Source organism: Oncorhynchus gorbuscha, linkage group LG13 (assembly GCF_021184085.1).
Source record: "Oncorhynchus gorbuscha isolate QuinsamMale2020 ecotype Even-year linkage group LG13, OgorEven_v1.0, whole genome shotgun sequence".
NCBI classification, from domain to species: Eukaryota; Metazoa; Chordata; class Actinopteri; order Salmoniformes; family Salmonidae; genus Oncorhynchus; species Oncorhynchus gorbuscha.
The window spans coordinates 45,600,376-45,621,493 of NC_060185.1; the positions used below are offsets into that span (position 1 = coordinate 45,600,376).

The following is a 21,118-nucleotide window of genomic DNA, read 5'->3' on the forward strand; positions in this document are numbered from 1 at the left end:
CTAGTGGCCAAATTCTAAACTGCTTATGGGCTGGAATAATACATTATGGCCTTTCTTTTGCATTTCAAAGAGGATGGTACAAAAGAAATACAAAAAACGCATGTTTTTTCTTTGTATTATCTCTTATCTCTTACCAGATCTAATGTTTTATATTCCCCTACAAACAATTCCACAAACATCAAAGTGTTTCCTTTCAAATGGTATCAAGAATATGCATGCCCTTGCTTCAGGTCCTGAGTTACAGGCAGTTAGATTTGGGTATGTCATTTTAGGCAAAAATTGAAAGAAAAGGGGCTGATCCTTTAAGATTGAACGTAAAAGTTCACCTTGTGCCTTGTGAACGGATGGAGAACACCCCTCAACAGGTCAATGCCCTGCCTCTGCCCTTCTCTCTGCCCTTCTCTCTGCCCTTCTCTCTGCCCTTCTCTCACTGGCCTGTAAGTTGTCCAGAACAAACGGCCTCAGCACGCGCTGAGAGGAAGTCCCTCAAATACAAAATCAGTTCACTCTCAAAAAGACAATAGGAGTTGTGTACGAGTGCGTCTCGGCGGGATACATTTCATTTGTGGCAGCCAATATGGACGCCATTGTTTGGAGCCGTGTTGGACGAAGCACCCCAGACGACGTAAACTCCCGTTTCCCTCGCAATTCAGGCACTCAATATCAACATTGAGAAATCAGTTTGAGCCTGGGAGGCTGAGAGTACGGTAAACAATTGGGTAAAGCTTAGCCGCTGATGTATTGATGCATAAACAAAGGATGGTCCCGGAGAGTACCCTTTCAGCCTGGCTCACATGGAAAACCATCTTAACATTCTACAAGGTTAAGTCAAGGGGGCAAGTCAGAGAGTCTAATACACATTCATCATAAATATTTACTCTCCATAGCTGGTGGACACTTAGAATAGCAATAGTTTCTTATAAGTGTTTTTTTTTTGCACAACACTCACCAAACAAGCATCAACCTTTTAGGGATTTTGACTTTGAGAATGGATGGCGACACTGATTAACTTGGGCTGCCTCTGGACACAGACTCTGAACCGGTATAATGAGAGGCACCACCAGTCACCTTGGCTAAGGCAGTTGGCCTGCAGTTCTGGACAGTTGTGTACTCAGTTACCCCACCTCACATAGTGCCAAGTCATGGTGGAATACCATTGTGCACGATAACTTATTTGCCAGGACCAATGAGTTGCATGAAGAAACACTACAGCAGGGGTGTCAAACTCATTCCATGGCGGGCCTGGTGTCTGCGGGTTGAGAGTACTGCATGGATGAGAGTTGGAATGAAAGATTTCATCTTTGCCACTTTTCAGCATTCCATTGAGTGAGTCCCTGCACGTCCTGTCCCAAACAGACCGAACTAATCAATTACAGAGCAGCGATTGGATCTGTCTGAGTGGAAGCACTGTGAGCACACCACTAGTCAGGTCTGTTCCTGTTGATTGCCATGGGGGTGGCGAGAGGGACAGGAAACATGGCTCCTGGCAGCACATCTAAGGCCTGCCGTGAATACAGAGTGGCTATTCCACTGTGTGCCTTGGCTTCTATATGGAGGAGCCGCAATTGGAGTGTATTTCAGGCTTTAGGGAACAGGAAATAGCAACGCATAATATTGCCTTCTTCATTGTTAAGTGCAACATTCTCTCTCTGTCTCTCCATCCTTTTCCCCAAGCTGTCACCACAGTCCACCTTGGCAGCGTTTCAACGGTTTCGCAACGGCCCCCAGCAGACCTGTTGGTTCATGTTGGATCCTAAACGGCCAGATGTACTATTATTTTGGTTTTAGATAGGGAATTATCTTCAGGTCATCTTCCTGACTGCGGAAGATAGCTAACAGGATGAGGGTAGTTCTAGTTGCTCAATACTTTTTGTTGTAGAAGTTCTACCACTGAGGTTGAGGAATTCCTAAACGAACAAGATTATATGATGTTATTAGCAAAGGGTTCCATCTTTTGCGTTACCTTTCACATTCTCAACCTCTGCAGAAATGGGCAGGTAGCATTTAGCTACTGATAAATTAAGCTATAAGATGCTAAAAACAAATCCAATCAAGGACATTTTTGTTGTTTGTCGCCATGGTTATGTAACATTCCCCAATGCGGCACCTGTGTGTGGGGTCAACAAGGGGCGCTCCAATCATAGCCTGCCTGCATCCTGTACTGATCGCCCCACACGGGCCACAGGAAGCCCCCTCGGAGCACCTCTACCACCCCTCACTGAGTGAAGGGCCCCTATTGAATGCCCTCGGTTCATCAGTCTCAGTGCATCAATCTGTCCCCTGTCCCACTCAAACGCACACAGCCAACAGCACAGGAGGAATTAAGGTCATCCTTTATTTGCGCTGACTGCAGTAAGTAGCATCCTGGTGCTTTTCACGATTCACCCACCTGGGGAGCGGATAGACGTCAAACTCGTTTCCCCGACCTGAAGAGGTTTAGAGTGTTCTAATTCAATGCTAATTCAGGTGGACGGAGGAGGAAGGTAGCCAGCCTATCACTCAGCAGGCGAGTCATTTGTAATGTAGACTGTAGGAATAAGAGGATAAAAAAGAATCTCACGGAACAATTTTTTGTCACCAAAGGGTGCGCTGTAATGGCTTGGTGACAAACATAATCATGTACAGTGTACTCCCACACATCCCATGTTTCTCTCTCTGCCTCAGCTTTTCCTTCCTGAGTTAAACTCTTTTGTAATAATGACATTGGTTCCGCTGACCTTGGCAACATGGCCACGATGTCCTTAGTTCGGCAGGCCTCGTTGTTGACAATTAAGTTGCTCTTTGTTTGTCACGTTTGTATTGCTTGCTTTTGTTTACTGGTCACGGTACACTGTGAAAATAGAACGACTCATTACACCATGATTGTGTAATGAAATCATGAAAAGTAATGCCTCTACGCTGAGATCGGGTGTTCGGAGCGTGTTGGAATGTAAACCCAATGAACAGTACCAGTCAAATGTTTGGACACACCTACTCATTCAAGGGTTTTTCTTGATTTGTTTTACTATTTTCTACATTGTAGAATAATAGTGAAGACATCAAAACTATGAAATAACACATATGGAATCATGTAGTAACCAAAAAAGTGTGAAACAAATCTAAATCTATTTAATATTTGAGATTCTTCCAAGTAGCCACCTTTTGCATTGATGACAGCTTTGCACACTCTTGGCATTCTCCTTAAGAGTTGGTGGCAGCTCAGTTGCCACTATTTTTGGCATTACAAAGCAACTCATTTTAACGGTGTAGCTATCCACTTAACACTTTATAGCCTGGAAACATTGTATTATCTCTCATAAGGTACTGTGACTGCTATATCTACTGCGTTACTGTACTGACTACAGCATTATGTTATACCACACCGTGTACCATCACTTAGGCTAGACAGAAACTTTTACATGGTAGGTTTTGAAGTACTGGTGAGATCGTTCAATGTTGAAATCCTTAGTGGCAACAGGTCTTGTTCCCTTGAACTGTCCTAACTGTAATTGTCTAGGTGTACCTCTGTGACTAATGGGGGCCTTGGTTGCATGGTTCCTCACTGTGAGACATCTCACATGAAGGCTTATACTGGCCACTGTACATTGGCTTGTATTAAGCTACTGTTCATATGTTGCATCTTTAAACTTTGTCATTGTCGCTCTAATGTTTATAGAAAAGGTTATTGAGATTTTCCTGTGACTGTGCGTGCGTCACGAACATGCAGGGATAAACAATACAGACAACAGAGATTCCCTGAAGGACACTCAGATAACCATCAATGACTCATCAGATTGCTACTCCCTCAACACTGGACATGTGGTCAGCGGTCAGTGTAATTCAAATGTGCTACACCGCATCAAACAAGGCTGTCATACCATTGAAACGTTGATTAAAACGGCACCGAAGTTAAAGCTTCACCCATGAAATTCTGTAAAAAAATAATTATACAATGCACTCTTCACATTTCATCCATAAAACATGAGAGAAACAGCCAACAGATGAACAGCTGTGGATAGTCCACTATGTGGGCTGTTTCTAGAAGGACTAAAGTGAAGCAAATCTGCTCTGTATGTACAGTGCATTCAGAAGGTCATCAGACCCCTTGACTTTTTCCACATTTTGTTACGTTACAGCCTTATTCTAAAACGGATTCAATTGTTTTTCCCCCCTTCTCATCAATCTACACAAAAATACCCCATAATGACAAAGCAAAAACAGACTTTTAGAATTTATTGCAAATTGAATTAAAATACTTTGTTGAAGTACTCAAGTACCTTTGGCAGCGATTACAGCTTAGGTATGACGCTACAAGCTTGGCACACCTGTATTTGGCTGTGTGCTTAGGGTTGTTGTCCTATTGGAAGGTGGACCCTATTAGATGTTCCAGAGCCCCAGTCTGAGGTCCTGAGCGCTCTGGAGCAGGTTTTCATTAATCTTTTCAGAGTGACCATCGGGTTTTTGGTCACCTCCCTGACCAAGGCGTTTCTCCCCCAATTGCTCAGAATGGCCGGGTGGCCAGCTCTTGGAAGAGTTTTGGTGGTTCCAAACTTCTTCAATTTAAGAATGACGGAGGCCACTGTGTTCTTGGGGACCTTCAATGCTGCAGACATTTTTTGGTATCCTTCCCCAGATCTGTACCTTGACACAATATTGTCTCTGCGCTCTACTGACAATCCCTTCGACCTCATGGCTTGGTTTTTGCTCTGACATGCATTGTAAACTGTGGGACCTTATATAAGGTGTATAAATTAGCAAACTTTACGAAAAACCTGTTTTCAATTTTGTCTTTCTGGGGTGTAGATTGATGAGGATTTTATTTATGTTTTTATCCATGTTAGAATAAGACTGTAACATAACAAAATGTGTAAAAAGGGAAGGGATCTGAATACTTTCTGAAATGCACTGTATATTCATGGAGTTATCGATGCATGGCTTTTCCTGATCCACAAGGCTTTGGAGCCCTGTCTGTATTATAAGTGCTGCAATACATGATAACAAAATACTGATATTGGAGGAAGTTCTATTTAAATTATGTTATTCTATAGGCCCTAGTAGAGACACAACAGCAGACACATAAATATTCCATAAGGACTATACATGAAACAACAGTGATATACTGTATGACTCTGAAGAAAGCAAACAGAATGTTATCCACTGAATACTGCCGCTCACTGGTCTCTCATTGGTCTCCGCTCTGACCAATACGGAACCCAAGCCCTGCTCTCTATGAGTGGGTGAGGACACATGCTTCTGAGGAGAGCTCTGACTGGAGCCCGACCAAACCAGGGGCACCTGGACAACATGAAACTGAGATGAAAAGTCTAAAATGGCATCACCTGGGGCCCAGAGTCCAGCTCTTACCTTGTTGTGCTGTTAAAAAGAGGATCCCTGTGATTCTCACAGCAGTGGCATCCCTGGCCACACGGGCAATGTAGCTGGTCGAAGTGGGTGTGTGAGTGGCTGTGTCCTCGCAGGTCCGACAGCTCAGAAGTAATGCCTGCTTCTCCGTTCCAGAGGCTCGTCTGGACTCCAGGGCTGGCGTTGGCCATTTCCTGCCTATAGCGCAAGATGCTTTTTCCTGAGGAAGTGGGCCATCCCATTTTTGCCCCCCCCAACCCTGCCTCCTCCTCCTCCATAGCGAGCTACAGGCCCCTCAGGGAGAGAGGCTGATTATACTAATTGCCTTTGGAGAGGAGGGGGGGGGGGGTTATTGTGGCTAGACTTTCATTTCGTTTATTCATTTGTTTGTTTTAGACCCATATGTATATTGAATCCCCCCACCTCATAGAGATGATCTATTTGAAGTAATCTACCATAGGCAACCCCCCTGTGCCCTATCTACCGGATCTAGGATTTGTTTTGGAGTATTCTCCCGTCACCTACTTGTTTTGAACTTTGTTTATGAACGTATTCTGCAATGAACACACCTACACACGGATGTGGTCATAGAGTTCATGTGTAAAAGCTCTTTGTTTGAGGCCCATGTTTGTTTATGTGCTTTGAGCATCTGTGAGACTTTGGGATGTATTGATGCTGTGGAACAAAGCACTTGGAATTCTAACCCTTTACTGTACACTGTTTGTCCAGCCCACTTAATAGCCGTAGTCTTTTGGAGCATGAATTGTCAACCTTTTGAGTAGTGTCAAGTTTTTTTTGGGGGGGGGGGGGATTTCCTCTCATTTGAACATTGTCATAAGGAGCACATGTCCAACTTCATAAAAAGTGTTTTCCCATCTCAAGAGGTTACATTTAGTACTATAGTAAATGCCTATTAAGTAACAGGGTTGGTGATTTCATCATTAAACAGAGGTAAATCCCCTTGCGATAGGGGGGGGGGGTTGTTGTGCGCAACAGGGAGAGGCGATTGAAATTGAGCTTAACAAATTGTATTTTATTATTTATTTTTACATGTACAACCTGTCTAACTATGGGTAACAGGGTTGACATCTTATGTTCAACCCGCTCATTTCCCCACCACAAAACACCAGAACATAGGGGCGGTGGTTAGAGTGGCCTAGTGGTTAGAGCGTTGGAGTAGTAACGGAAGGTTGCGAGTTTAAACCCCCGAGCGAGTTCTACCCCTGAACAGGCAGTTAAACCCACTGTTCCTAGGCCGTCATTGAAAATAAGGATTTGTTCTGAACAGACTTGCCTGGTTAAATAAAGTTAAAATAAAATAAAAAATAGAAAACATAGCCAAAAATAGTAGGACCATGAACTCCATTTACTCTATGGTTTGACCAAATGTTCAATGTTTGGTTCGATGTTCAATGTTTATTTTGAGGAGAAAAAAATATTTGAAAAGCAATAGTTTCACCACATAAAAAACGAGTGTTCAGTTCACTGAGGTAGACATCAATTATTCACTAATCACATTAAAGAAATCATCATTTTCAGAAATGACTGACAAAGCAACAAAATACAATGATGTGAAAACATGGGAGAAATTTGCGGATGAAGTGGGTTAAAGTCTTCCTAGATTTTAACCCACTTCACAGAGTGCAAAATGCTGGATTTTGACACTTTAGCAAGTCTTAATTTTAAAAAATATGATTTTAAATAGGAATAATGTATGTAGTCCGTATGAAAGGGGCACATTTATTAATATAACAGGCTTTTAAAATGCAATAGTTGTGCACAATTTCTACTTCAAATATCAAAGGGACACAAAAGGCAATCATTTTGTGGGAACGACCCTTACAAGGTCTAAATGCATACGCATACCAAACCATCATGTCAACGGGGAAAGTTCACTTCACAAGCCCATCTGATTCCATGATCATGACACACGAAGACATTTCTAAAATGTGCACCATACAGACCAGAAGTCCTTAATGCCCGGGTGGAATGTGTCATGTTTACTGGTCTGTGTCTGGTGGAACAGCGGAGCTTCAGCAACACACAGGCATATACATACACAAAGCGTTTTTTGAGCAACAGAAAATTGTTAAATTGAGGCTAACGTCCGTAGCATGATGCTGAGCTAAAACGAGATGTACTACAGTAGCCATAATAATGCTCTGTAAGCGGTTGTATCTTACTAATGACGTTCCTGAAGCTGACTCTATGGTGTCCTTAATATAATGAGAAAGGAAATGTTGACTTGTGTTCTCCTGCCATCTACAGGTTATTCCTATGAACCAATGACAGGCTGTCAGATTAGATAGTATTGGATTGGTTTGAGCAAGAGTTCATACTGTAGGATTGCTGTGATAAAGTTATGGGTGCTTGAAAAATCTGACCCGTCTCTGATATTACATGCATCCTCGGGCTGACACTTCAGTTAGCATCATATAGCATACTATCTATCTACCAACTCCCACACCATAGCAATCGATTTACAATGATGGTAAATGGGTTGACCCCTATGGGATTAAATAAACACCCGGTTTGTCAAGAGTAGACTGTCATGCCAAAATGTAATGTTGTTGTAAATAACTCAGTACATTTAGCCAGAAGAGGGCGCTGTTTATCAATACCACTCATAGCATTTTTTATTTATTTTAAACACGGGCCTTCTCTATGGTACAGCAGCATGTAAATACAGCCTCTAATCTATAAAACACTATGCTGATAATGATTCAAAGTTACTCTGGGAAACATTGAATTCAAAATGTATTTAAACCAATACAGCCAACCGAGATCTACACATTTACAAACCGTGTTGAAACTTGTGTAAAAAAAACACAAAAAAACAATTGTGTACCTGAGGAGGCACATAGAAACCCAACTGTACTCCTATCCTTTAGCTGACTGAAAATCCTCTACAGATGTACAAATATTTTGGTAAGAAATAAAATTACCTGGTATTCCTGACAGCTTAAATGTTATCTTAAATTATCCTTAATAGCTAGTCTAAACCATCTTTGAGTGGCAGTTGACAACCTACCAAGCAATACTGCTTGGTCTTCATAAAAAATATCCTTTGTAGCTTTATCTATATGGTCATTAAAATCATTGGGAATATTGCAACAATATTTCTCCCCCTTTAAATATATATATCTATATACTGCTCAAAAAAATAAAAGGGAAGACTTAAACAACACAATGTAACTCCAAGTCAATCACACTTCTGTGAAATCAAACTGTCCACTTAGGAAGCAACACTGATTGACAATAAATTTCACATGCTGTTGTGCAAATGGAATAGACAACAGGTGGAAATTATAGGCATTTAGCAAGACACCCCCAATAAAGGAGTGGTTCTGCAGGTGGTGACCACAGACCACTTCTCAGTTCCTAAGCTTCCTGGCTGATGTTCTGGTCACTTTTGAATGCTGGCGGTGCTTTCACACTAGTGGTAGCATGAGACGGAGTCTACAACCCACACAAGTGGCTCAGGTAGTGCAGCTCATCCAGGATGGAACATCAATGCGAGCTGTGGCATGGTTTGCTGTGTCTGTCAGCGTAGTGTCCAGAGCATGGAGGCGCTACCAGGAGACAGGCCAGTACATCAGGAGACGTGGAGGAGGCCGTAGGAGGGCAACAACCCAGCAGCAGGACCGCTACCTCCGCCCTTGTGCAAGGAGGAGCACTGCCAGAGCCCTGCAAAATGACCTCCAGTAGGCCACAAATTTGTATTTATTTATTTGACCTTTATTTAACCAGGCAAGTCAGTTAAGAACTAATTCTTATTTTCAATGACTGCCTAGGAACAGTGGGTTAACTGCCTGTTCAGGGGTAGAACGACAGATTTGTACCTTGTCAGCTTGGGGGTTTGAACTTGCAATCTTCCTGTTACTAGTCGAATGCTCTAACCACTAGGCTACCCTGCCGCCCCGTTTGAGCATGTGTCTGCTCAAACGGTCAGAAACAGACTCCATGAGGGTGGTATGGGTCAGTCATGGTGTGGGGTGGCATTTTTTGGGGGGGCGCACAGCCCTCCATGTGCTCGCCAGAGGTAGCCTGACTGCCATTAGGTACCGAGCTGAGATCCTCAGACCCCTTGTGAGACCATATGCTGGTGCGGTTGGCCCTGGGTTCCTCCTAATGCAAGACAATGCTAGACCTCATGTGGCTGGAGTGTGTCAGCAGTCCCTGCAAGAGGAAGGCATTGATGCTATGGACTGCCTGCCCGTTCCCCAGACCTGAATCCAATTGAGCACATCTGGGACATCATGTCTCGCTCCATCCACCAACGCCACAGACAGTCCAGGAGTTGGCGGATGCTTTAGTCCAGGTCTGGGAGGAGATCCCTCAGGAGACCATCTGCCACACACACTACAGAGCCTCATTTTGACTTGTTTTAAGGACATTACATCAAAGTTGGATCAGCCTGTAGTGTGGTTTTCCAATTTAATTTTGAGTGTGACTCCAAATCCAGACCTCTATGGGTTGATAAATTTGGTTTCCATTGATAATTTGTGTGATTTTGTTGTCAGCACATTCAACTATGTAAATAACAAAGTATTTAAAAAGAATATTTCAGTCGTTCAGATCTATGATGTATTAAGTGTTCCCTTTATGTTTTTGAGCAGTGTATATATATATATATATATTTTCTCTTTTTCTTCAAGTTGACCTCATGAGCTACTGTCTCATGTTACTGGATGCAGTTTGAAAATATGGTAGACCTGCTCATAGCGAGGAACCGTTGGGTAACCCATTGGGGGTATATGAAAGCTCTATAGAGTCTCTATTACCTTCCAACTGACATTGGTATCTACAGTACATTGCTGGACTCTTTTGGTTCTGGTTTATGAGCTAAACAGAATCAGAGGTGCATCTCACAACATGAGACACACCGACCAACAGTCGATACCCTAATGAGTAGTCCAATAAAAGCCATTCAAGGACACACAGAACACTAGTAGCGGTAGCGACCCAACAGAGAGCAGCATGTTTCAAACATTTCGGACACCGAGTTAACAAAAATAAAACAGAACTCATTTGACATCGTAGAGGTACAAATGTTGCAGGGACTGCCTGTGCATTGTGGCTGTGTGTGTGTGTGTGTGTGGACAGAAGATAAGGTGTCTGCAAAGTTTGTGATAAGTTGTCAGATCTGTCTAGCTGCTTGATGTGTAGAGCACAGTGTAAAGACCAGCAAGACCCCATGTTTTTCAGATGAGGTCCGTGGCATCAGGCTGGGGAGGAATGGGGAGTCGGGTTCTGGGGTTGAAGAGTAACGTTACACGGCCTTCAGATCACCTCTCGGTCCGCAGAGTTTTGCCTGTTGGGGAAGATGTGTAGCTGGGGTTGTTCGATGCCATTGTTGTGGAGGTCCTCCTGTTTCTGCAGCCCGTGGAGTTTCAACACCAGTTCCTTGATGAAAACCTGTGTGTGCAGGGAAAAAGGGCAGTCGGTCAACATACGAAACATGCTCAGAATGGATACAGTGAAAGACAGCGTCGGTAACATTGAATAATTCACAGTGAAACATGTTTCGGAGACATCACTTAATTTCGTGTGTATGATATCAACGTGTGTGTGTGTGGGGGGGGGTGTCAACATAGTCTGCCAACACAGACAGGTTGAGTGATGCTGACCACGAAGGATACAGGGACAGTGTGAAAGAAGGACCTCGCATATGAGGGACAAGGCTAGCATTGTCAGCTACTATATGTGGAGTCGAGATTGGTTACTTCTGTTCCTGAAAGAAAGAGCGAGGAGATGATCGAGAGAGGGAGAAAGGCAATGTTGTAGTACTTGAGTTTAAGACTTGGACTCAAGTCACAATTTTCATGAATTGAAGCTCAATTCAGCTCAGACTTGACCAGTGGTGATTGGTCCTTTAATAATGATATCATAGCCCTGTTCTCTGATTGGTCCCTTCATAACGACTAGGGTTGAAACATTCTAGGAACGTTCAATAAATTACCTGGCTTCCCCAAAAGCACAGGTTGGAGGATTTCCAAAATCAGGAGGGAATAAGAAGGAAAAAAAATCCAGAATTCTCAAACCAGGACAGTTTTGCAACCTTTATAATGACATGGTCATAACCCTGTTCTCTGATTGGTCCCTTAATAATGACTTCGTAATCCTGTAATCTGATTGTCCCCTTCATAATGAAATAGTCCTAACTGCTCTCTGGTTGGTCCCTTCACGGCGATATCATTCTGTATAGTCAGTCTATGGACATAAATGGCATAAAATACTACCTAAAACAATCTTAAAACACATTGTTAGATATTACTCTTTTACATAGATTACCTCACTTACCTCTGTGTTATTGCACGTGTGAAACATTTCCTGAAACAAACAAAAAAATCCCCAGACCAAATAAGATTTTAGTTCATCTGGACAGCCTGCTGCTGAAACAATATATAAAATAGCAACAAAATCTACAGCTATTACTGTTATTCCCACAATCAAATCAGTACAACTTGTTCACACAGCTTTTAATTGATAAAATGATAAAAGTCCACCGATGATTTAGCTAGTGAGTAGTACAGTTCACCTGGAGCCTGTGCGTTCTCTCCTCGTCACTCTTCAGGTCTAACAGCCCGTCGATGTTCACCTCCTCCGGCATCTCCTCTTCCTGGGGACACAAGGTGACCGAGTGTCAGTCAAACTGTCCACATCCTCCACCCAGAGCAGTATCCTAACGTACAACTATCACATACCCCATATGAAAAAAGGGACAGGCTCAGATACAAGCATATAAATATATACACGTCACTCGCAAAAAAAGGACAAATCAGGTCTTGCCATGTTCGGAGTTGCGTGGGTCTTGCAGACACAGAGGAAGAGCTGCACGTGTTTTTAGAGTGCAACACACCATGAGATATTCACAGACCCTGCAGCACTGCAGTGTGTGTGTGTGTGTGTGTGTGTGTGTGTGTGTGTGTGTGTAATTGAGCGTCCATGGTGGCTGTTGAGTCAACATATGCAAGATGCAGGATGATTGATGCGTGGGCTGGCAGTTAAGGGCTAGGGATGACTGGGCGGGGGGGGGACGACGACTATCATTTAGATGGCTGTGCAGTCTTGGAATCGGTCAAGTGCCTCCATAGTCTTAGGATTAAGTTTCAGTGGGGACACTGCATGTGAGGAGAAGGGAGAGGAGAGAGAGGAGAAAGGAAGAGGGGGGGGGGGGTGAACGAACCAGGCTACTACTAGTCTAGGTTTGCTGTAAGGACGGAGGCCACCGCCAAGACCAGACATTCTCCATCACAGATCATGAAAACTATGCTTTCTCGCAGCCTCCTAAAATTGGTCATACTCAGTTCCTTCAGCTCCCCCCAAGTCTCAGAAAAGCAGACATTATTTGTATAACAGTCTGTAGTTAATGATCTGTGAAAATGCCCCAAATGAAGTAACTACACTGAACAAAAGATTTAAAAATAACACAACATGCAACTATTTCAAAGACTTCTCAGTTTCAGTTCAATTAAAAAAAAATTTTAAAAAAAAAAAAAAACATTCATTAGGCCATAATCTATGGATTTCACATGACTGGGAATAGAGATACTGTATGCATCTGTTGGTCACAGATACAGTACATTAAAAAAAAGAAGGTAGGGGCGTGGATCATGATGTAACCACTATGTCTCATGCAGCGCGACATCTCCTTCGCATAGAGTTGATCAGGCTGTTGATTGTGGCCTAATGAATGTTGTCCCACTCTTAAATGGCTGTGCGAAGTTGCTGGAGATTTGCTTGAACTGGAATACGCTGTCGTACAGCGGCTGGTCTCAGCTGATCCCGCAGGTGGAGCCAGATGGAGGTCCTGGTCTGGCATGGTTACACGTGGTCGGCAGTTGTGAGGCCGATTGGATGTACCGCCAAATTCTCTAAAAGGGCATTGAAGGCAAAGTGGCCTTTTATTGTCCCCAGCACCAGGTGTATCTGCGTAATGACTATGCTGTTTAATCAACTTCTTGATATGCCACACCTGTCAGGTGGATGGATTATCTTGGCAAATGAGAAATGTTCACTAACAGGGATTTAAACACATTTGGAACATTTCTGGGATCTTTTATTTCAGTTCATGAAACATGGGACCAACACTGCACATGTTGCGTTTAATATTTTTGTTTGGTATAAGATGTAGTCGCCCCGAACACACCCTGTTTTCAAACTGCTTCTCCCATTCTGAACAGAAAAACATTCCACCATGGCTTCTGGCCAAACGTCTCATGGTGAGATTCCACCTTGTTTATTTTTCCCTTGGGGCAAGTCTGCTCATTGGCACAAACAGCACATTCAAAAGGGAATTATGCATGATGTGCTGCTATCAACATAGTAGCCAAAAATGAAGCCTGATTGCTTTTTTTATTGCCCTTTTTGGTAATGCAGAGATTCTTCGAATAACAACATATGGACATTGATGAAGACTGCAGATGTCACTTTAGACCAGATGGGAGGCTGTTTTCAGAACCTAATCCAAAAACATCGACCACAGTACACAACCAAGACGCGCACGTGACATGTTGACTAGTGACATGCAACAGGCCATAGCAGAGTTCAGTCTGACCTGAATGCTCAGCAGTAAGGTTAACCAGCCCCGTTGGGTCTGCCTGTGGGTGCCGTCGGGGCGGAGGGACTTAGTGATTCGGATGCCGGTAGTGTAAAGGCCCGTCCAGGCAGATCCAAGCAGTCCTTTCCTGCCCAGGCATCCCTGACCTTTCTTTCAACTCCAAATGCCAATGAAATGCTGTCTCATTCTGCCCACACACACAGGCATATATCAAAAAAGTCACGTGAGCAAGTCCACAATCACATCTCATACCACACAAACAATGTAATACATGGTGTTGTAATATACATATGCAATGAAACGACATGTGCACACCAGCAGATCTATTCCGTAATCTGGCAGGAGCAGGTAAAACAAATCGTAATTCAAACGCCAACATCAAAAATGATTATTGTAATGCTCAACTCTGGGGATAATGAGGCTCAGTAAGCAGCTCAAAATCACATTCCTGGCAGGGTTGAGTAAACACAGCCTCCATCGTGAGACAAACATGATGACTCAGGCCTGTCAGGATGTGTTAAGTCACTTTAGGCTGATGCAATGCTTAAAAAAAAAACGATTTAAAAAAATCAAATAAAAATGGGATTCAACTGCTTTCATTGTCCATGCCTGGATTTCACATTATGCTTAGATCAAATTAGTTTTCTGTGAGGGGATGTGTGATGTCAGGTGGGCTAATGTGTCCCATCCTTTTTTCCTATCTTACTTGTGCAGGAGGCTAATAGTAAAGGTGAGCAGACAGGTGCAGATAGAGCCCTCTTATGTAAAAAGTTCAATAAAAGTTTTGTTTGGTGGCATAATGTCATGTTGTCTCCGTTTTCCTCGTAACTTAGAATGCAACAAATTGGCCATCAAAGTAGACCATTTCTCAAACATATTGCTGCACTCTTCCTGCATACACGAGTGTGAAATTAATTCTACCAGTAGTTGGTTACAAGCAAAGACTAGTTCGCAAGCATAGTGTGTAGCTAACTGATTCATGTCGTCTACATTCGCGATGATCTGACGATTATCGCCCACCCCAGGGTTTTTAGCAGTCGTTGATTTCCAGCAACGATCATTTTAACAAACTCCCTTTCATCGGTGGTTTTAGTTTAGCCGGCACTGTGTGATGACTGTGTTTTAGCAGAACATTAAGGCCTGTTAAAAATGGTGTTTGGCTAAAGGGGCAGTATAACACCAGCAACAATATCATATCTAGGTGGTACTTTTGAAAACGAGTATGGCTGGGCCCTCACTCCTTTGTAGCAGAGACAGAAAATGGGAGCGAGTCATTCCACCCAGTTTCACATCAGTCGGGGGCTGGAAAGGCAGCGATTTAGTCCACATCAATTCCAGGCCAGTGGGTCGAGGGTAATGTGGTTTTTGTTTCCTTGGGTACTCTGGGTGGAACTCTGTGATAGTCCACTGGTCCCTGTGTCAGTGTCCAGCAGTGCACCTGTGTCCATGTGTATGTGTGTGTAATGTTTTCCATAGCCAACACCCTGATACAGTAAGTGGTCTGTTCCACACTGGTGACAAAAGAAATCTGGGTCAAAATAACCTGTCAGCTTGAACTGAAGACTAACATAAAGTAAATGCATTTATAAGGGAAGCGACCGCACTTTAAAAATGCACATGAATTTCCTTAACCCATTGAGGTGGAAGGACATGATTTAGAAAATCATTTAAACCAAATCAATATACACAAAACATTCAGCCTCAATACATTTCACTGATGAGTCATTATACTGCACTGACACAAATATTTAGAAATGTCTCGAAATAGAAATGGTTGTGGGTCAGTTTGTGTACACCATGTTAACCCTCAACTGTTGGGTTTCCTTTAGAGCCTGCAGTATTGACAGACGCTTATCTGGCTTGACTCAAGTTTCCAAACCACCATTTCCTCCAACCCCTTTCATTCTACCATTGCATATCCTGCAACAGACGGACTGCAATATCCATTTAGCCCGTAATACAGTACATTAACGTGTACTCCCCAGATTCGTGACTGGTCTTCTCCGTTTAATATTCATATCCTCGTTACTGCCTGTATGACATGCCGTGACACGCTTCCTCTCTTCTACCGTTTCTCACACCTTGTCTCTCAAAGGCTCAACCCCTGCTGTCACATCCTAACAAGTCATTCCTATTCAAAACATCACAGTTTGCACCAGGTGCGTTCCCACAGTTACTTACTGCTACAGCCGATAGATTCCACACCTGCATTGCTTGCTGTTTGGGGTTTTGGGCTGGGTTTCTGTACAGCACTTTGAGATATCAGCTGATGTAAGAAGGGCTTTATAAATACATTTGATGAATATGATCTAGTACAGGGGTGAGAAACCTGCAGACGCCTGTCCCGTCGTGGAATGAGTTTGACACGTGATCTAGTATTAATTACAACAGTATTAGCATGTGGTCAGAGCACTACCAAAAATGAATCAGTCGACAACAAAAAAAGATGGTTTAGTGCCATCAGTGAAATCATGGTTATTGATTGGGTGGGTGACTTCATTTCAAAGTTAAAACCAGAATGATTGAGATACATGATCGGCACAGATTTCCAAGAGGTTCCCTCTACACCAGGAAATGGGCCTGTTCATCAGGAGATTGATGACCGTTTCATCTACATAGGCATGCAAATTAAAAGGTATTTCCATTAGGTTATTCATGTATCACTAAATTGTGGACATATGTTCTGGTTCAAGACCATTTATATATTTGATGAGTATTATGAGATGAGGTTCCATGTCGTCGAAAAAACTTCATTCGTCGGGGAATCAGCTGCTATAGATTTAGTTACAATAGATGTTTCACACCCATTAGATATTTATTGTTCGTACAAAAGTAAACAATTGCACTCTAAAAACCTTAGTTCGGCGATGTTTCTCTCACCCAGTTTGCGGTGGTATATTGCATAATAACTGTCTGTCACATCTGTGTGGCTTAGTGGGCAGTGACGACTCAATAGAACGGTTAGAAATGGCTGGGTGTGGGGGTGGGACTAAAAGAGAAAAGACCCCCGAGCCTCGCAGACAATCATGCAGATCGCAGAACACTGCGGGGGTCTTAATCTAGGCCGACGATTGAGCGTTGATAGAGCGTTGATACGAGACTAATTGCCCAAGTAATGTTCTACATTCAATGCTTTGAGCTTTAACAACGGGCTCTGGGATTGGGGGGGGGGGGGGGGGGTATTCTCTTTGTGCTATTTGCTGACATATGGGACCTTCACTTCCTCCAAACCTCCCCATCCTCCCATTCATCAGAATCATCCCATGAGACAGAGATGTCATCGATCAATAACTGGGATAGATAGCATCCGTTCAGGCCTGGTCAAGGGGTTTTCACGTTGCCGGGGCAGCCAGTGTGGGCATTGGTCTAGGAGGAAATTAGAATTGGTGATATCTGATTACGCCATCATTACACATGCCCGTTCCACTATCAGCACAGCAATTAACTCATTAACAAAATATATAAAGCTGTGGCCATGGGTTTGTGAGAAAGCAACAACGTGAAAAGCATCGACAAGAAACAGAATGGTACACTAGGTCAAGCTGTCATGAACACTAAATAGGATCAAAAGCTATATTTATATATTCTCTACTCTTTAAGTGGTTGATACATCAACCATCCTCCCCAACCCCGCTCAGACTCCACCATGCAGTGCCTTGGCCCAACGCCCACCAACATCCTTTGGCGGCCCATGCCCTCGCTGGTGATGCCACACACCGCACCTGGTCCCCCAGGATCCTCCTGTTGTGTCAGCCAGAAGCCATAAACCCTCAAGGCTGTCCATGTAAAGCAACAAGCGCCAAGCCAGACCAGTTATGTTTCTGGGAACACTTTCAATTGGACCTCTGACCTTTCCCATGTCACCCCTGGCAAAGAGACAGACTTCCCCACTCACAGGGAGTATACTGACCCCTCCATGTCTTCCAATGACTGTCTATCCCCTTACATACAACAGGAAGAGAACAACATGAAGGGAATCTACCAGATCTACTTCAATATTTTGCCTTGGATGCCAAGTCTATTTTTTTGTGCTAGGTCTTCCCACTCTTTGCTAATATGAGGAAGCATGCCAGACAGGTGTATAACACCTTGGCTGGTGCTCTCCTACATCAGAATAAACCTGTTCAACTGTGGTGTGTGAAGTGTGATAGATATTTTTGTTCAGCTAATAAAATACACAGACGACACCCTCATTTCCTTTTAATGACTGTAGAGAAGGACGACATGCTGGCATTGATGTCATTGGCTAACAAGGGTGTAAAGGGAAAACAAAGCTTGACATGGTTAACCTTATTGTCCTCTGCACGTACTCCATGGACTTGCTAATCATGGCTTTGTAGATCATTCTAATCCCGCTTCTTCCGGCGACAGAGAAACGTTTGCTTTTATTATTAACTAAAGGACAAGTGTCCAGTCAATAGTGTCTGATAAGAAAACACACGCACAATACTATTTACCTGGATTTGATGAGACCATGAATCTACCAATATGACAACCAGTGTTGACGAGACAGTCAAAACACTAGAAGGCATCCATCTACACATTCTTTATTCATCGAATGTGAAGCAGACAGGGCGCAAGGAGACAAGGCAGCCAACCCCCCCATGTAAAATCGATTAACGTCGTAGGCACATCCCAAATGGCAAGGGACACGAGGCAGTACGATCTCTGGAAAACAGACTTCATGACATTCTGTGAATAGTTGTATTTACATATCTTGAAGAGACTGAAAATACGCCATTGTTGCGTAACCGCTCACAACATGACTATTATGGTCCCAAATGCGCCAAACCGATATATCCATATTAGCGATTAAGTCCCACTGAAGAGTGATGTGCATGCTACGATGACTTTCGTACACCGAAGCTGCTGCCAAAGTCGCTTTATGTCATTCGGTGGACACGGATGCTAAGATTAATAATTGTTATTGCGTAAAACCCGTTTTGTATTCTTACAATAAATCAAATAAACGTTTCCCATTGGTATGTGACTGTATGCGTAGCCTATCAATAGAGATCCGTTTCAGTTCAAATTGATGGGACTCACCCTGCCCAAATAGAGCTCGTCCAGACTACAGTCAATCCACTTCTCCACATCCAAGCGCCTTTGGAGCTCCTTTCTGTTGTACTTTACCGTGACCCGTGCTTGCCTCTTCTGCAAGCTAAGCCCCGGATCCCTACCTGGACCCCTACTCGGGGAATGGACCTTGTTGTTACATCTCCTCCCGACCCGGTTCGCTGCCATATCCACTTCGGATCACATACACGTGCAAACAGTGGCTAGAGAGTGGAAGAGGTGCGCTATCATTTGGCAATAGTAGGGCACTGCTGGAGAACTCGGCTATGGGTCCTAGTGCCACACCGATACAGGTCACGGAAACAGTTGTGCGCCGAGAGCAATGTGATCAGTATTTCATTGAATTTAGCTCTGTACAATTGTGTCCATAAGGAAGTTCTACACTTTCTGAATTGTGTGATAAGAATTTACAAGAAATAGGAGTTATTCAGTATTCCGGGGAAAGTACAATGACTCACCATGGTCACCACTATTTATAAATGATTTAGCCTACACATAAGGAATGATAGAGTCCTCTACTGGCCAAAAGGCTAAAGCCATATTAGCATGGGCAACGCCATTGAGGGCTTCCACCGTTCTAATGTAGACAACTGGGTCGGACTTCCAACTTAATTGTCTGATTTCTCTTGGTGATCAGCCAATCAAAGAAAGAAGAAAATGGACTACCGGTACTTATAAATGGAGATTGCCTCAATGGCGCTGCCCATGCTGTCACAGACGCTATAATAGCACAGATACAAAGATGAGTCCTCTATCTATCTCTATGAGCCTACATGAAAGCCTGACATTTTCTGGCCTGTAAATGGATTTTGACAAACAAATAGGTTAAAAAAATAATAAGAATCAGTTGTGGCCCTCGAGCCAAAAAGTTTGCCCACCCCTGGCCTAGTGCATGAGGTATTCAAATCTTACCCTATGAGGTGTGGAGCCTTCTGGTTTTCTGTTCTACCTGATAATGATTAGCCTCCATCTGGTGTCCCAGGTCGAAATCAGTCCCTGATTAGAGGCGAATAATGAAGGGGGGGGGGGCATCATGGTCCAAATTTAAATTTGAGGGGCCTAAAGCTTCACCCTGGGATGACTTTCTATTTTCATTGGTTATTTATATCCAGAAAGCCTAAACCCCCATAAATCATTAACACAGCAGGGGAGAATATTTGGTCGTTTTAAGGTTATATATAAACATAAACATAAACCAATGATTTGGTTGAATGTACCACACACCTAGAGGTTAATAGAGAAGTGGGCCAGCAACTAGAGCAGGGTTTTCCATCCCTGTTCCTGGAGCACTATCCTCCTGTAGGTTTTCACTCCAACCCCAGGTGTTACTAACCTGATTTATGTTATCAACCAGTTAAGTATTTGAATCAGGTGCTCTATATTAGGGTTGGAGCAAAAAAAACTAGAGGGCAGTAGCTGCCCAGGAACAGGGTTGGAGAGCCCAGAACTAGAGGGTTGCAGACTTAAATCCAACGTCAGACGGAAAGAAATATGGTCAAGAGTGGGCCAGCAACGGGAGGGTTACTGGCATCAGTGTTCTTAATGCCATCTCCTGCCGTTGTGCCTAATACTGTGCAGGCGCTCCACTGTGGCTGTCCTGTGCTCCAACCTTGGAGTGTGTCTGTCTTTTTTGTACTTTTTCTTGCTCTTGACTGCGCTCTAGTGGGGTGACATACCATGTAGCACTGGCTATCAAGTTTATGGCAGAAGGGTAATGGTGACATCTTGTGGTATCTAAATCAAATGGATTCTCTATTGGGAGAGCAATGTCGACTACCTGTATTCAGGAACAGTATCTGTATTAGTCTACGACAACAACAAAATAACTCAACTAGTGATTAGATTGAACGAATCCGAAGGCCTAACAATGGCTAAGTAAATAACTGATAAGTCTGAAAGTCACGCAAAAGAACAGAGAAGAGGGACATTTTGAAAAAGTTAAATCTGACGTCACGCGCATAAGGACACTTGGGGCGCTTCAGCAGGACTGAACGGGTTGGAACTTTCAAATCCTCTCTAGGTCATTGGGAATCTAGCCTGGTCTCTAGACGTAACATAATAAATGTCAATCCGGGACACTCAAATTACTATGACTATTTTGTAGCTACTTTGCAACTGCTTAGCATGTTAGCTAACCCT

The 21,118-nt window shown here is 43.3% G+C and overlaps 1 protein-coding gene across 1 annotated transcript; it reads right to left on the reverse strand.

Annotated features, from left to right (window-relative positions):
- Positions 1-9,755: 9,755 nt before the first annotated feature.
- LOC123993979 (protein phosphatase 1 regulatory subunit 14A-like) lies at positions 9,756-19,419 on the reverse strand. The gene is made up of 4 exons (XM_046296466.1): positions 18,950-19,419; positions 11,882-11,962; positions 11,644-11,673; positions 9,756-10,758 (listed from the first exon to the last, which is right to left on the reverse strand). Exons 1-4 carry the CDS (start codon positions 19,145-19,147, stop codon positions 10,624-10,626), a joined length of 444 nt encoding a protein of 147 aa, XP_046152422.1. The 5' UTR covers positions 19,148-19,419; the 3' UTR covers positions 9,756-10,623.
- Between the last annotated feature and the right edge of the window lie 1,699 nt (positions 19,420-21,118).

Coding starts and splice junctions, on each gene's coding strand:
- LOC123993979 (XM_046296466.1), bottom strand. CDS start 19,147: ATGGCAGCGAACCGGGTCGGGAGGAGATGTAACAACAAGGTCCATTCC. Junction 11,674..11,881: donor AGAGAACGCACAGGCTCCAG/GTGAACTGTACT, acceptor TGTTTGTTTCAG/GAAATGTTTCACACGTGCAA. Junction 10,759..11,643: donor ACACGTGCAATAACACAGAG/GTAAGTGAGGTA, acceptor CTGCACACACAG/GTTTTCATCAAGGAACTGGT.